The sequence below is a fragment of the Pinus tabuliformis genome, chromosome 2_1 (assembly GCF_031772625.1).
Source record: "Pinus tabuliformis cultivar Carrire ecotype Pingquan chromosome 2_1, CPIR1, whole genome shotgun sequence".
NCBI lineage: Eukaryota > Viridiplantae > Streptophyta > Pinopsida > Pinales > Pinaceae > Pinus > Pinus tabuliformis.
The window spans coordinates 353,418,702-353,432,216 of NC_142299.1; the positions used below are offsets into that span (position 1 = coordinate 353,418,702).

At 35.7% G+C, this 13,515-nt stretch overlaps 1 protein-coding gene and 1 long non-coding RNA gene across 2 annotated transcripts; both read right to left on the bottom strand.

The window, feature by feature from the left end:
• Nucleotides 1-545: 545 nt before the first annotated feature.
• On the bottom strand, nt 546-1,990 carry LOC149200313 (uncharacterized). Its single transcript, XR_016253350.1, has 3 exons — nt 1,960-1,990; nt 953-1,068; nt 546-780 (listed from the first exon to the last, which is right to left on the bottom strand). It is a non-coding gene; the product is annotated as an uncharacterized LOC149200313 (long non-coding RNA).
• LOC149200314 (malate dehydrogenase, mitochondrial-like) lies at nt 1,956-12,189 on the bottom strand. The gene is made up of 6 exons (XM_089400908.1): nt 11,920-12,189; nt 4,956-5,027; nt 3,668-3,841; nt 2,667-2,835; nt 2,244-2,305; nt 1,956-2,087 (listed from the first exon to the last, which is right to left on the bottom strand). Exons 1-6 carry the CDS (start codon nt 12,187-12,189, stop codon nt 1,956-1,958), a joined length of 879 nt encoding a protein of 292 aa, XP_089257034.1.
• Nucleotides 12,190-13,515: the final 1,326 nt, after the last annotated feature.

Consider the following 13,515-nt stretch of genomic DNA (forward strand, 5'->3'; position numbering starts at 1 on the left):
GTCAACTATTGCACAATTTTTCACTTCTAATTTAAAACACTTTGTATGTCAATTGTTTGCATTTTGTATTAATTCCTAGTTTAACATCCAATTTTACTTTCAATTTTGCATCCATGGTTACATCCGCATTTGACTTCTTATATAGAGTATATTTTTCTTTACATATATGACCCCCTTTATAGATTCATAGTGAAATATATGATAGTTTCTAAATATCATTAAGGCAGATATCACAATTCAAAATTATTTGTAAAGAAATTTAAGAGAAATTGACAACATCCATCCAAAAAAATAACAATGTGCCATTAACAATTTTCAAAAAATGTATAAAATAGCAACATAATACTAATAAAATCAGTATTATTTTTAATCAAAACAACTAAAATTCAAATATTATTAACAAATCAAAATATTTCATGAATATCGTTACGATAAATTAACAACATACAAAAATCAAACTCATCGTATGATTACAAAATCAAAATGTCTCATTGATATAGGGTAAATTCACAACACCCATCTAAACATAAGAATGTCATTCTACACAATAATTTCTTCATAAAAAACAATGCATGTGCATGCCTAGCTACCACCACCAAGATCATCCTCATGATCATATTGACCATCCTCATTACTCTGATCCACATCATCACCAACACCACAACTATCATCATCATCTCCTCCTTCACCACCATCATCCTCATCCTCATCCTCATCATCTCCTGATATATGTTGAACATAATTTGGATCATCGTCTTGGCAATCATTACCTATAGCATTCTGAAAAAAAAATTCAATATTACATGTTAGTATTAATTACATAACACAACGCATGTTTTTGTTATACAATGTTAACCATAAAATGAGGTAAGATATAATATCTAATAGTACTAAAAAATAAAATGAAAATATGGTTTAAAAGTATATTGGAAATCCAACTAAGATTACATACCATAGAGTCCATCCAAACAACAAATTCAACCCATCTCTTTTGCTGCAGCACCTCCTTTTCCAAATGATTTGGAGGTCTTCAGGGTAAAAATATATATCCCATGGTTTATATTTGGCCTTAAAAAACAATAGAAAAGAAAAATTTGAGAACGCAGGAGCAAGATGAAAAAGGAATTGCATGTCTAAACATTTTGAAGTCTTAAAAAGCATTCATCAACATAGAGAAGACTACAACACTACTCTTCACTTCCAAGTTTTCAACTAATGGATTTAACTGACCAGCAATGTTTTTTGCATGAACCATGCTCAAATGCTCAAGATGAGGTAATGAATGGATGTTATGCACCTATCTGTGAATTGCAACCACAGGCATACATGTAATTGCAAATTTGTAAATCTCATACCTAGATATACCCATCATCAAGCACACAACTTTTGCGGGATCCATTTGACATATCTTATGTTTAAGAAGGAATAACATCCTTGAGGAGACTCACGGCTTTTCTTAGGGAAGGATATTTGCATGCAGAATCTAGATTAACTCTGAACATTTCAATCAAACTAAGGTAAGTGAAAGGCAACAATCCATCGGTCAAACCTCACAGGTTAAAAGCACCCGCTGAGTTTCACACAAATGAGAAAGCCTAAGGGAAAAGATTTGAGACATGCATGCTACATGATTTCATGGAGGATAAGTACCTAAGCTTAAGGCAAAAAATTTGAGACATGCAAATGTATGAAGTACAAGATTCAGATAAAGAGAAAGAAGCTCCTTCATGCCATATTCTCACTGACAGTGAATCTCAGATTAGGTACTTATCAAGCATGAAATCATGTTGCATGCCAAGCATGAAATCATGAAGCACACACCATGATAAGATTATCTGACTCCAACTACTGCATCAAGATGAAAAATTCAACACTCTAGACAGTCACATAAGAATAAAAAAACATTCAAAAGATATGAATGCATATTAGCCACTATAGAGGACCAAAACATAAACTTACGCCATAGACAGTGTGGCTGAACCTTTCCCTGCTTTTGCTTCAACAACTTCAGTTCCTCCATCCTGTGTGCACTTTGTCAAGGCTTTAATGTCCTCCTCAGATAATACAGAGTTTGGCTTTGGTGTTGCCTAAAAAAAATTATCAAAACAAAAAAGTGTATGTTCCCTTTTTAACTATATTGAAGGGTAGGTAATTATGATCTCATTTTATCTTTGATAAATTAATCTTCTAATATCCAAGAGTAAAGAACAAACTCAAGATGAGGATCCAACAAAGTCATATACATGTGAAAAAAGTGGAAGAATTGTAACACCTGCATGTCCACCTACAACAGGAACATCAACTTCTGCAGACAGCATAGGATGACATCAACAACAAACATAAAACTGAGAATTGTATCTAATGTTAAAAAAAGCATGATGTTGGTAAGATCCTGCAGCATATCATGTATTGGGTCTAGCCCAGATGGTTGTGTGCAAAGACTGTTATCCTTCCCACCCGGGTTCAATTCCCTCAAGTGACATCTTGAGCTGACTATGTTTCTGATGGCCTTGAGCCCTATGATACCATCCTTGAAATGAGGAGAAGTGCCTGGCATGTTTGCCCAGGATGCATATTTCATGATTAAATTATAAAAAATAAAAATATTTTACAGAATACTAAATATTTGAGAGTAGCTAAGCATAACAAGCCAGAATTTTAAATACCTTCAACAGGAACCCCTGCTTTTGAAGCATAGAACGTCTTTGCACGGACAACATCAAGAGTAGTAACACCAAAGAGTTTCTTTTCATTATAGGTCCTTGCCTTCTTAAAAACCTCAGCAGCTATTGGTACAGTAGAATTTACAGGATTGCTGATCATATTTACAATTGCCTGCCATGGATATCAAGTCCTCAGCAATGCCATAAAAACCAATTCTAGATGATTTCTTGAATCCAAATATACCATTCCTGATAGAAGGAAAACATTATCCAGTACACTCTCCCCCCTCTCCATATCTCTACCTATATAATATGTAACAATATACTATACATACTGTACACACACACCAGTACATGAACAAAACAAATAATTGTGAAACATACTTCTTTATCTATTAACTTGCCACACTAATGGTAGTACATACGGATTGTATGTAATATATAATGTTATAGAGGATAACTCGTGATCAGTGTATTTGTGCACAGTTAAATAGAAGACCAAGGATATTTTTTATATTGATATTCATATGCCAATTTTCTCAAAAGTCCAAAAGCTAAGTTACTAACTACAAGAGGAGAAACAAGAATAACAGGGCTTTAACAGTGGCTGCAAACTTGCATTGGACTACACAGCTAATTACTCTTAAGTTCATTTCAATTAGTATTTCCTTCTTATGGGAAAATGTTAGCTGCAATTTGTCTAAATAAAGAGTCAATAATGAGTCAATCACCTATTCGTTTGAAAGAAGTCTTCAAGCTTCGTTAACCTCTCCAGTAGAATTGATTATATACAAGAACAGTATGTAAATCTAGATCAACAACTTGCTTAAAGATTCTTGCAAATATGTATTTGTATATATTTCCATCTCTATAGATCTCAAACATACAAAGCCTTCGACAAAGCAACTTACAATGAACGTCATGCTTATTCCTATGAAATAGTCAATAAGAAAATCGCATGAAAACAAAAACTTCAAAGAAGATCATAAATCATGACAACTTACCTCTGGGCAGTATTTTGCAATTGCAGAGCAAAGAGATTTAGCAATCCCTGCATTGATGTTGAAGAGATCATCACGGGTCATGCCAGGTTTTCGAGGCACACCAGCACGAATGATCACAACATCTGCATTCTCCAATGCCGTGCCAAGTTGTTCCTCTCCCATATATCCTGCAACCTGCACCCAGGTCACACTGCTGTGAATTACTGACAAGGTCGTGACACAAGCATGATAAAATCAATATGGCAGTACCAAATTAAATGATAAATATGTAGACCAAAAAATAAGAAAAGAAATTATTATCGCAAAGTTCCAAAAGAAGTAAAACTTGTTATCCTTGTTCCATGACCCAAGCAATGGTATGTCCTCCTCATAGTGAACAAGAATAGGATTATTTGTATTCTATAGTAAAATCCACCTTTTGGCTTTTACCAAGGAGATAGAACACCAAAAGAAATGAGTATGCTCGTAGGAGATTGAAGACCTATACCAACCCACATTTCAATCAAGGTATAATCTTGTCCAATCCAGGTATACGACATTTCAATCAGGGTATAGTCTTATCCAATCCAGGTATAAAAGTGATGTTGTGATAAATAATTAGCATCTCACAAGCCACTTTAGGGAGTTTATTCAACCTTAGTTTAATTTACGCTGCGAAGACTATTTTGATTTAATCTACTCATGGATAAAGAGGCAAATCTAAACGACCCCAAAAAGGTTGGATATAGAGGCAAATCCAATATGCAGAGGGTCATCAATTCAATCCTCACAAAATAACAAATTGACAATGCAATGAGACTATTCTAACTTCTAAGTAGTCATTAGGCCAAAGATGACTTAGATCCTTCAGATCAAAAAGTCCTATTAAGCAGAGGCATATGATCCAGCCGTGGATTCTGCTAAAAATATAGATGCACTTTTCATAAAAAAAAATATGAACTACCTCGTCCATTGGGCTGTGGTTTAGTGGCAAGTTGTAGGGTGCTTGTCATGAGGATGACCCAGGTTCAAAATCTAGGAGGCATATTCCCATGATAATGCGGCTGCCCATGTCATTCCAAAATATGAAGTCGGGTTAACGTGATAAACACCAGTTCAATGATAATGCAGAGGTGTTGTTAATGATGACCCCTGTGTCCACTGTATTCCTAACTGTATGCATCGCGATAGTTGCAGCTCTGGCATCCAGACCAGATGTCGGCTCATCCATGAATATGATTGAAGGATTTGCAACAAGTTCTACAGCAATAGTTAGTCTCTTCCATTACTCAGTTGATAGACCAGTCACACGAGGAATACCCACCAATGTGTCTCTCAAGCTATCAAGCTCTACAAGCTCCAGCACTTCATCCACAAACATCTGTTAAATAGAACAATCTCAATCTTAGGAAACCCAATATTAAGAATGAAAGAAAGAAACTATATTAAAGTCCACAGGTGGTTCATAAGAGGCTCTCCAGTAAATAATTATTGAATAAAAACAATAAATTGAATCTAAAGGGAAATTCCAGTCCTTTACTATACATCTATAACAATTTTTATGTGTATTCAATTTTTATGTGTATTTTGTCATATATTTTTCATACCAGCATTTTGAACCATACATTACAATGAATCAAAATAGTTGAAATTTATCATTACTATTAGAAAAAGCAGTGATGAAAGAACAAGGCTGGAAAGCGTTGTGGGCTGGCAATGGCAAGACCTAAGGGTCTAGATTCATCCTCTCCTCTCCTCACCAAGTCTATATAATGAAGCCACTCAAGAGAGAGATAATTACATGCTGCTAAAAAATCTTAGAGAGAGCTTTCTTTCTGTCCCTTAGGAATGACTTCATTATATAGACTTGGTGAGGAGAGGAGAGGATGATTCCAGACCCTTTGTCCTAGTGAATTCAAAGTTTAGTACGAGTTCCCAAGCGATTAGATGAGGTAATTGAAAATTCAAACCTCTTCAAAGTGATCCCCTAAAAAATGAACAAATATAAAAGCTTGACCAGGTCATTGTTGCTGAAGGGCATTAGGCAATCATTGCTCCTTGCAGTAAGGACAAGGGCGATGCATTGCTCCTTGTCAGTGTACAGGGAGTAATGAACCTGCTAATCTTTGCTTTTAAGGGAAGAAAAGTGGTGCTTCAGCAAAGTGACATCGTGGGACCCATTTTAAAACAAATGAACCATATTAAATTTAATCCAAAAGAAAATCGAAAAATCTAACCTTAGATTACATCTTCAGAAGCTTACCTTGCATCATTTGTCAGTCGTTGCTCTCGTGGAGAGAGCTTGCAGTTGAGATGTTAAGTAAACCTTCCCTGTTGTTGTAGCTGATTTGGAGATGATTTCACACGGGAAACCATTTCTGTCTGAAAATGACATATACATACTTGTACAGTTATCAGCAGAACCCCAGGATCCAATTTATAATTTTAGCGTATGACCCTGGAAATTATGCTCTACTGCGGTGTAACCTGAGGATCAAACTTGCAAAGCTCAATGCCTGTTAAATGACATTACAGGTGTCATGATGAAAGGTTCCAGATATTTTATCCTTAAAATGTAAAACTATCTTTAAATGTTTTATGTTTTAAATGCCTTAAGAGGACCGAATCTGCAGAAATAAATATTATAGTTCTCCTCTCTTGAACAACCCACAATCTAAAGAAAAGCATTGTTCTTGTTTTAGCAATTGACAGAGTGCATTCAAAGCAATCTTGGATTTCAACTGTTCTCTTCTCCCATCTGAATTCTTGTTGATGATTTCTAGATCAACATTTCCTAGCAAGCAATTTAATCTGGGTTGAACTTCAGTGGTGAAATTCTAATTCGTTGATTGGATATTTAAGCGTCATTTTCCATTTTGATTCCATAGAAGGAGGTCTTGTCATCTATATCTGTACCTTTCTTCAGATTGTTATTAACTTTATCTAGCATGCAGGGCCTTGGCATTGTGTTTTGGCATTTTCAGGCAACAGTTGTAAGAAACATGATGGGAAAGGCACACCTTCTGTCTGCATTCCTTGACTACAAGATTTGGACAAGTGATTAGACCCCTTTGGGCTCATTAAGAGGATCCATAAAAGAATCTCCAACTATATCAAAGGTAGTTGCATCCATGACCAGACTTGCAGACCTTTGAGAGACCTACAAACTTTTGAGAGGGGTGCCAGTCTCTTAGGGATATATATTAATAATCCAACTTTTAAGGTCACAGCCAACCGAGACATCAAATTCATGTATAAGATCTTTTTGTTTGTGCGACAAGGGACCTACCTTTAAGTAGCCATTGGATCCTTCAGGCAGCCATTATACTACTAAAATATACAAAAGCATACATAATCCACACTACTCTGGATTTTAACAGGAAGAAACACATGTTCTTAAGTTCTCACTGATCTTCTTCTAGACCTGTACGTGGTGTCAAGTTGGCAGTCACAGCAATCAACCGCATTTTGTACACAAGTCACCAAAAAAGAAGCCAGAGTCCCAGATAGAGAAAGTAGGTTGGAAAGCAGTCCTTGAAGCATTTTCTCAGGGAAACGGTTAATTTCCTGTTTTCTTGTTTCACACAAAATGTAATACTCAGCCGTTAACCCTTTACATGCTTAATGACTCTTAACCAGTTTGTCTACCAATCTTTTGTACTTCCATCTTTGAAGTTCGAACTACAACATATGGAAAATTTTACAAGCTAGGAATCAAACCCAACCCAAGACCAAAGCTGCTCTTTGACCGTGCTATGTGCCATTTTCATGAAGACACTCTTAAGAGTTCGCTGTAGGAATGTGAATTGCATATTCAAAAATACCATCTTCCCTGCAATTTGAAGGTAGAGGAAAAGGGCCAACTTTTATAAAATAATATTAAAGAAGGGACTCAAGGCACCAAACTTGATCATTGACAACCACTCTTTCAATAAAAGGACCATGGCATAAAACCATAAAGTTCAAAAAAGTTCTTGCTTTACTAAATTTTATTAATCCCTTTTGCATGATGAATCGTTTCTGCTCTTAAGACATTACATAGTTTACACTACCCCGTAGCAAAAATAACATGTTACACAAGCTAGTAGCCATGGAGCTTCAAAGCCTACGATGGAGACACTTTTTCGACAGCCAGGGTCAACACTTGGTCTAAAGACGATCTCCCATACATAGTCAGGGATGCTTACTCAAAGCATTTAAATAAGAAGCCATCTCTTACAGTTCTAGCTGTATTGTGTCTATTTCCCTCTTACATAGACAGCCTGAACCTTTCTAGCTGTATTGTGTCTATGACTATTTCCCTCTTTCTTAGAGGCTGTAAAGCTCAGCTCATTGGATTTCAAGTAAAATTGACAAAAGCCAAAACACTATGTTATTTGGATAAACTGGAAATATGCATTTGGGATTTCTGAAGCTAAACTAGAAATATGTATTTGGGATTTCTGAAGCTGCACACTGAGTCCAATATCCATATTAAATCACAAATGTACCAAATGCATGGATTTGATTCAATACACGCTTGGTGGGAGTAGGGGGCGTGGGGCAGTGGACACAACTCAGGTTGTAGAATACACCTCCATTTTGTTCTTGGAACTATCAAGGGATTCCGGAACCTACTTAGCTTAATGGGTATTTACTTTTCAAATCAAAGAGGTTTTAACTACTTCAGTAGGATTCCTTTGGTTCATAGGTCTAACACATGGAATTCAGGCATGTAAAATCAGCCAGGAATCACACCATCATTAAACACAATACCATAACCAAGCTCAGGCAAACAAAATTAACTTGGTATAAAGGAGAAGAAAGAGGAACGAGGACGAGTATTACCAATAGTTGAAAATATACAAAAGCATACATAATCCACACTACTCTATATTTTAACTAGAAGAAAGACATGTTCTTAAGCTCTCACTGATCTTCTTCTAGAGTTGTACATGGTGTCAAGTTGGCAGACGCAACAATCAAACGCATTTTGTACACGTCACCAAAAACGAAGCCAGAGTCCTGGATAGAGAAAGTAGGTTGGCAAGCAGTCCCTGAAGCATTTTCTCAGGGAAACGGTTAATTTCCTGTTTTCTTGTTTCACACAAAATATAATACTCAGCCGTTAACCCTTTACATGCTTAATGACTCTTAAGCAGTTTGTCTACCAATGTTTTGTACTTTCATCTTCGAAGTTCGAACTACAACATCTGGAAAATTTTACAAGCTAGGAATCAAACCCAACCCAAGACCAAAGCTGCTCTTTGACCGTGCTACGTGCCATTTTCATGAAGACACGCTTAAGAGTTCGTTGTAGGAATGTGAATTGCATATTCAAAAATACCATCTTCCCAACTTTCAGGTGATGGCTCTGATATGCAAAATGATGAAGAAGTTATTGTCTATAGAGGGAGCTTCAAGAATGGATACAACATTGGAAATACTCCAAACCAAATTTATTGTAAAAATCCAAAGCATGTTTCGATGGATTTGACAAAAACTTCTCATGTGGTTGGAGAATATAACCCAAATTCTTTCATAAGAAATGATAATAATGTTATAGTGCATTCATGGTCAACACAATATCCAGCTCCTATTTCAAGGACTCTACCCACTCATGTAGGTAAATCTTCCTCATTGCAAAGGATTCAAACAGCTAGTGTCATATTGTCTGCACTTGATAAGCCTATGCAGACATTATCTGTCACAGATTCTGGTCAACATGGAATGCCTTCTAATGAAACAAATGCAGGACAAACTTCATATTTTTGGGTGCAACCTAGCGATATTCAAGGTTTAAAAAGACAACTTGTCCACATTCTCAATATATATAGAGGAAGTATGCTTCTTGTACATGTTCCATATGAATATCAAAAGGTATTTGGAAGACCTCTATATTTATTGGAGTATGGTTCTTATAATCTAGTTAATTTGATAGAAAAGATGCATGATGTCTTCACCACATCATTGAAAGAAAAGGAAACAATAAGTTTGTGTCTTTAAGAGAGTTATCAAACAAGTTCATACAAGGTAATATAAAAATGAACTCTTCTACCAATGATTCAAGAGATGTGCTTAGGAAGAAAGAACATACTGGAAAGTTAGAGACGGGAAAAGTTTAAAGGAGTCCAAGAATTCACAGATTTAGGTGCTTGTAATGACCTATGTGATGACTTTGATGCATATGGCATAGAAGTGAAAATGGCTTCACATTGAGATGGAGGTTCAGATGATGGAAGTTGAAGTGAACCAGATGACGAATATGGGGATGGAGAGATGATCCTCCAAGGAGATTTGAATGTTGATGAATATGCAGCAGAAGCAAGCCTAGATATATTCAAACGAGAACTGCATGGGATTTTGGTAAGCCATTCCTGTGCAATTCTGCTGCCAAATTTTTCAACACTGGACTAACAAAGATACACCGAAGATCTTGATTACAATGTATTTGGTGTTTAATAACTTGAAGCACTAATTCAAAAATTTATAGATGTTGAAATTGTGATGGAGGAACGCGACATTAAAAGGAAATTCGTTGTTGCTGACGGTGGTTCTAAAGTTTATTAAAATTAACAATCCACCGATGTTGCAGTCACCATTCTTTGTCTAGATGTAAGTATCAAATCTTAATGTCTCAGGATAAATGATTTCAAACTATTTAGAGCATTGTCAAAATACATTTTTTAAAGAGTTAACTAAGCAAGTAATTGACATCTTGATTCTCAACAGCATTTTGAAGTTCTTGGCTTCTCAAGAGTTTGAAGCTGTTTCTAAAAAGAAAATGCTAGAGTTATGGAACAAAGCTCTAAATGATATTGAGAATTACAGGTTTGTAATTTATCTATAGCGACATATAAATATGCAGAGTAGAGGTTATGGTTTGCATTTTGGAAGATGTAATTTATATATTGTAATGAGGAATTCTTATTACAAATATATAAGATGAAATGAGAGCTTTTATATTGTGAGAAAGTTGAAGGTTGACATAATGATTTTGTTTTTTAGTCTCTTGTGATGTGATTCTAGCAACATGACTTGTTTGATTACTGATCAATTTTATTTCATGACTTGTTATTAACTAATGCAAGATGTACAGGACATGTGACCCCATAAAGATGATATTTCCCATTTTCTGAACAGATTATATAAATGTATTTGAAAGGAACAGAATTTCCTGATTTCGAAATAAACCTGGACTTTGACCTTCTGAGGATATATTTGGGGATTTTCTGTTTCAGGTCTCCGCAACATGGTTTCGGTTTCCTCTCAATGCATAGGTCCGCATTAGTATTATTCTAGTAGTGGGCATGTGTTCATGAGACAAAATTGTCTGGGTCAGCTTGTTTAAATGCATCTTTCGGGCAATGGCATTTTTGAATGTGCAAGATGCGTAAAAGTTATATTGCAAAATAGATATGGCTCGTCTTTCAAGCTTGATGAAGTTCCTTAAGAAAATTGCAACTAATACTATCCCATGTGTTACTGGTCACTGAATAAGTACTAGTTAATAAAGTCAGAGGATATTTCTAAATTGGGATATTGAAAATTGCCATATTCCTGGGGAAGTCCATCCAGAGGATGTAGCAGGTAATATTAGGATGGCTCTTGGGTTGCATTCAATGGTTACAGGTGTTGTCACTATGCTCTCGGCATTATGGAGATTTTAATAATTTTCCTCCAAGACTGAGAGAAGGCTGTCAAAAGACTGGAGTCAACCTCATTGACCTTCCCAATGGAAGGAAAGATGCAGCATATAAATTGATTTTAGTGTATATGTTTTCATTTTCTCTTGATAATCATCTTCCCTCTACCATTTTAGTGATTTCATGAGATGTTTATTTTTCTCTTGCTTTGCACAAACTAGGGAAATGGGGGTATACAATTGTTCTTGCATTTCAAGATGGAGTGGGTGTCTCTTCTTCACTGCACAATGATGGTCGATTTGTGTGGGATTAACCATGTTTGGCTTGAGGTGAAGGTCTTGTTCCAGCAAAATCCTTGTCTCTAGCACCCGATTTCACTTTTTATCATGTTGGTTGTCTTTCAGGTGATGACTCTGTTATGCAAAATGATGAAGAATCTGACCATGGACAATATCAGAAACGTAAAATCAAAGAACTAATAACAGGTAAAAAACTAACGAAAAGTAGATCCTACCAAGTGGGTCGTCGTACGATCGATCCCAATGGAGATCCATTGAAACTAAAATAAAAACATCTCTATCGTTCGCAGAGAGAACAGATCCAGCATACAGAGAACGAAAAAAACGCGGTAGGAAAAGAGGAACCCACCTCAGCACGGCTGTTGATGTGGCCGACATCTGTAGCCACACCTGGAGTGCCAGTGATATCATAGAGCACCAACTTTGACACCAGAGGATTGAGTTTCATCAGAAGAGCCAATGGTTGCCCGATACCCCCAGCAGCTCCCAACAAAACAACCTTGCGTGGCGGAATTCCACCACTCGAATAAAACCTTCTCGGCATAACATTAGTTTTGAAAGAAGAAGATGATGCATTCTTCAGTGCAGATCCCACCAATCGTCGCATTGCAGAACTCATTTTTACCATTGGTAACACTGAAAGAATGCAAACTGAAGGCAGATGAAGAAGAAGGGGGAGATTCCAGAGCTTAAAGGCCGAATCAATGGAGATGTGTGGATACGACTTTGTTAAAAGGGATTTTAAAGCCTCACGGTACGATGCAGGGCTTTGGTTTAATCTATTTTATTGCGAAATTCTTAGTTATTGACAATCAGACAGCTCGTGATAGAAATCCCTCTTTTGGGGGGATGAGGTTCTGGAATGGAACATCATGTGATCGAAATTTTCAGTTGGTCATGTTAATTAAGTTATTATAAAATAGAGATATTTTTTATTTTATTTTTTTAAATAAATTTAATAATATTAGGAGATTTTTATCAAACTCTGGTTAGGGGTCAGACTAGTTTACAATGTATTTAAACATTGCAAATCTCATTGTGTTTAAAAGGAAAGTGTTTTTTTTTTCAGGGGTGTTAGTTATTTATGGAATATGTCATATTGTGGATATTTTGATTGATATTGGACCATTTTAGTTGTTTGTTATGTATGTCGAATAGTCCAATCCCAAGGAATCCTCGAAAGTGGTGAATCTTTAAAAGTGGTGAATATGATGTTAGGGTGTTTTTTAAAAGGGAGTGATAATTGAGATAGCTATATATTTTAAAAGAATATGTTTTTAGGGGTTATAAGAGTGCGAAGGACCATTTTCCATTCTAGGGAAAGGGAAAGGTTTATATTTAGGGATTAGGATAGTTTTTAATTTTTATTTCAAAGTAATAAGATCATTGAGGAAAGATATTATAAAAATATAATTGTTGATGGAGATTTATAATGATAATTAAATCTTTTTATAAAGGTATAAGGTAAGGTTAAAGAATGTTGTTATAAATAGTTTACAGGATAAATAAAGAGATAGAATTGTTTGAAAGAATGGAGTTATTTCATGCGCTTAGCGCAGTAAATAACAAGGTAGTTGGGTTAATGTAGCAAGTAAGTTAGATAAACGAGTATTTTAAAATAAAATCCGGTAAGTAAGGGTATTAATCCCATAAGAGTTCAGCCTTGAGCTAATAATGACATATTTTTGTAAGATTAGAGGATTTAGATTATATTACTGCGAGAAAAACGTGATTATAACATAGATGGATTGGTTTGGTCTATCGTTAGGGAGGTCAAAGCAATAGCACATAAACAAAATTTTCATATTGCTCGCATTCTTTCTGACCTGAGAGTCTGGGAATTTAAACCAAAAACAAGGATATACATAGACAAAATTACATAAACTAAGAGACCAAAATACATTCTGAAACAAGTAGAAGAATAGAGACGGTATAGAGAGAGTTA

Coding starts and splice junctions, on each gene's coding strand:
- LOC149200314 (XM_089400908.1), bottom strand. CDS start 12,189: ATGAGTTCTGCAATGCGACGATTGGTGGGATCTGCACTGAAGAATGCA. Junction 5,028..11,919: donor ACATCAACAGCCGTGCTGAG/GTGGGTTCCTCT, acceptor TCTATTTAACAG/ATGTTTGTGGATGAAGTGCT. Junction 2,306..2,666: donor AGCAGGGGTTCCTGTTGAAG/GTATTTAAAATT, acceptor TGCTGTCTGCAG/AAGTTGATGTTCCTGTTGTA.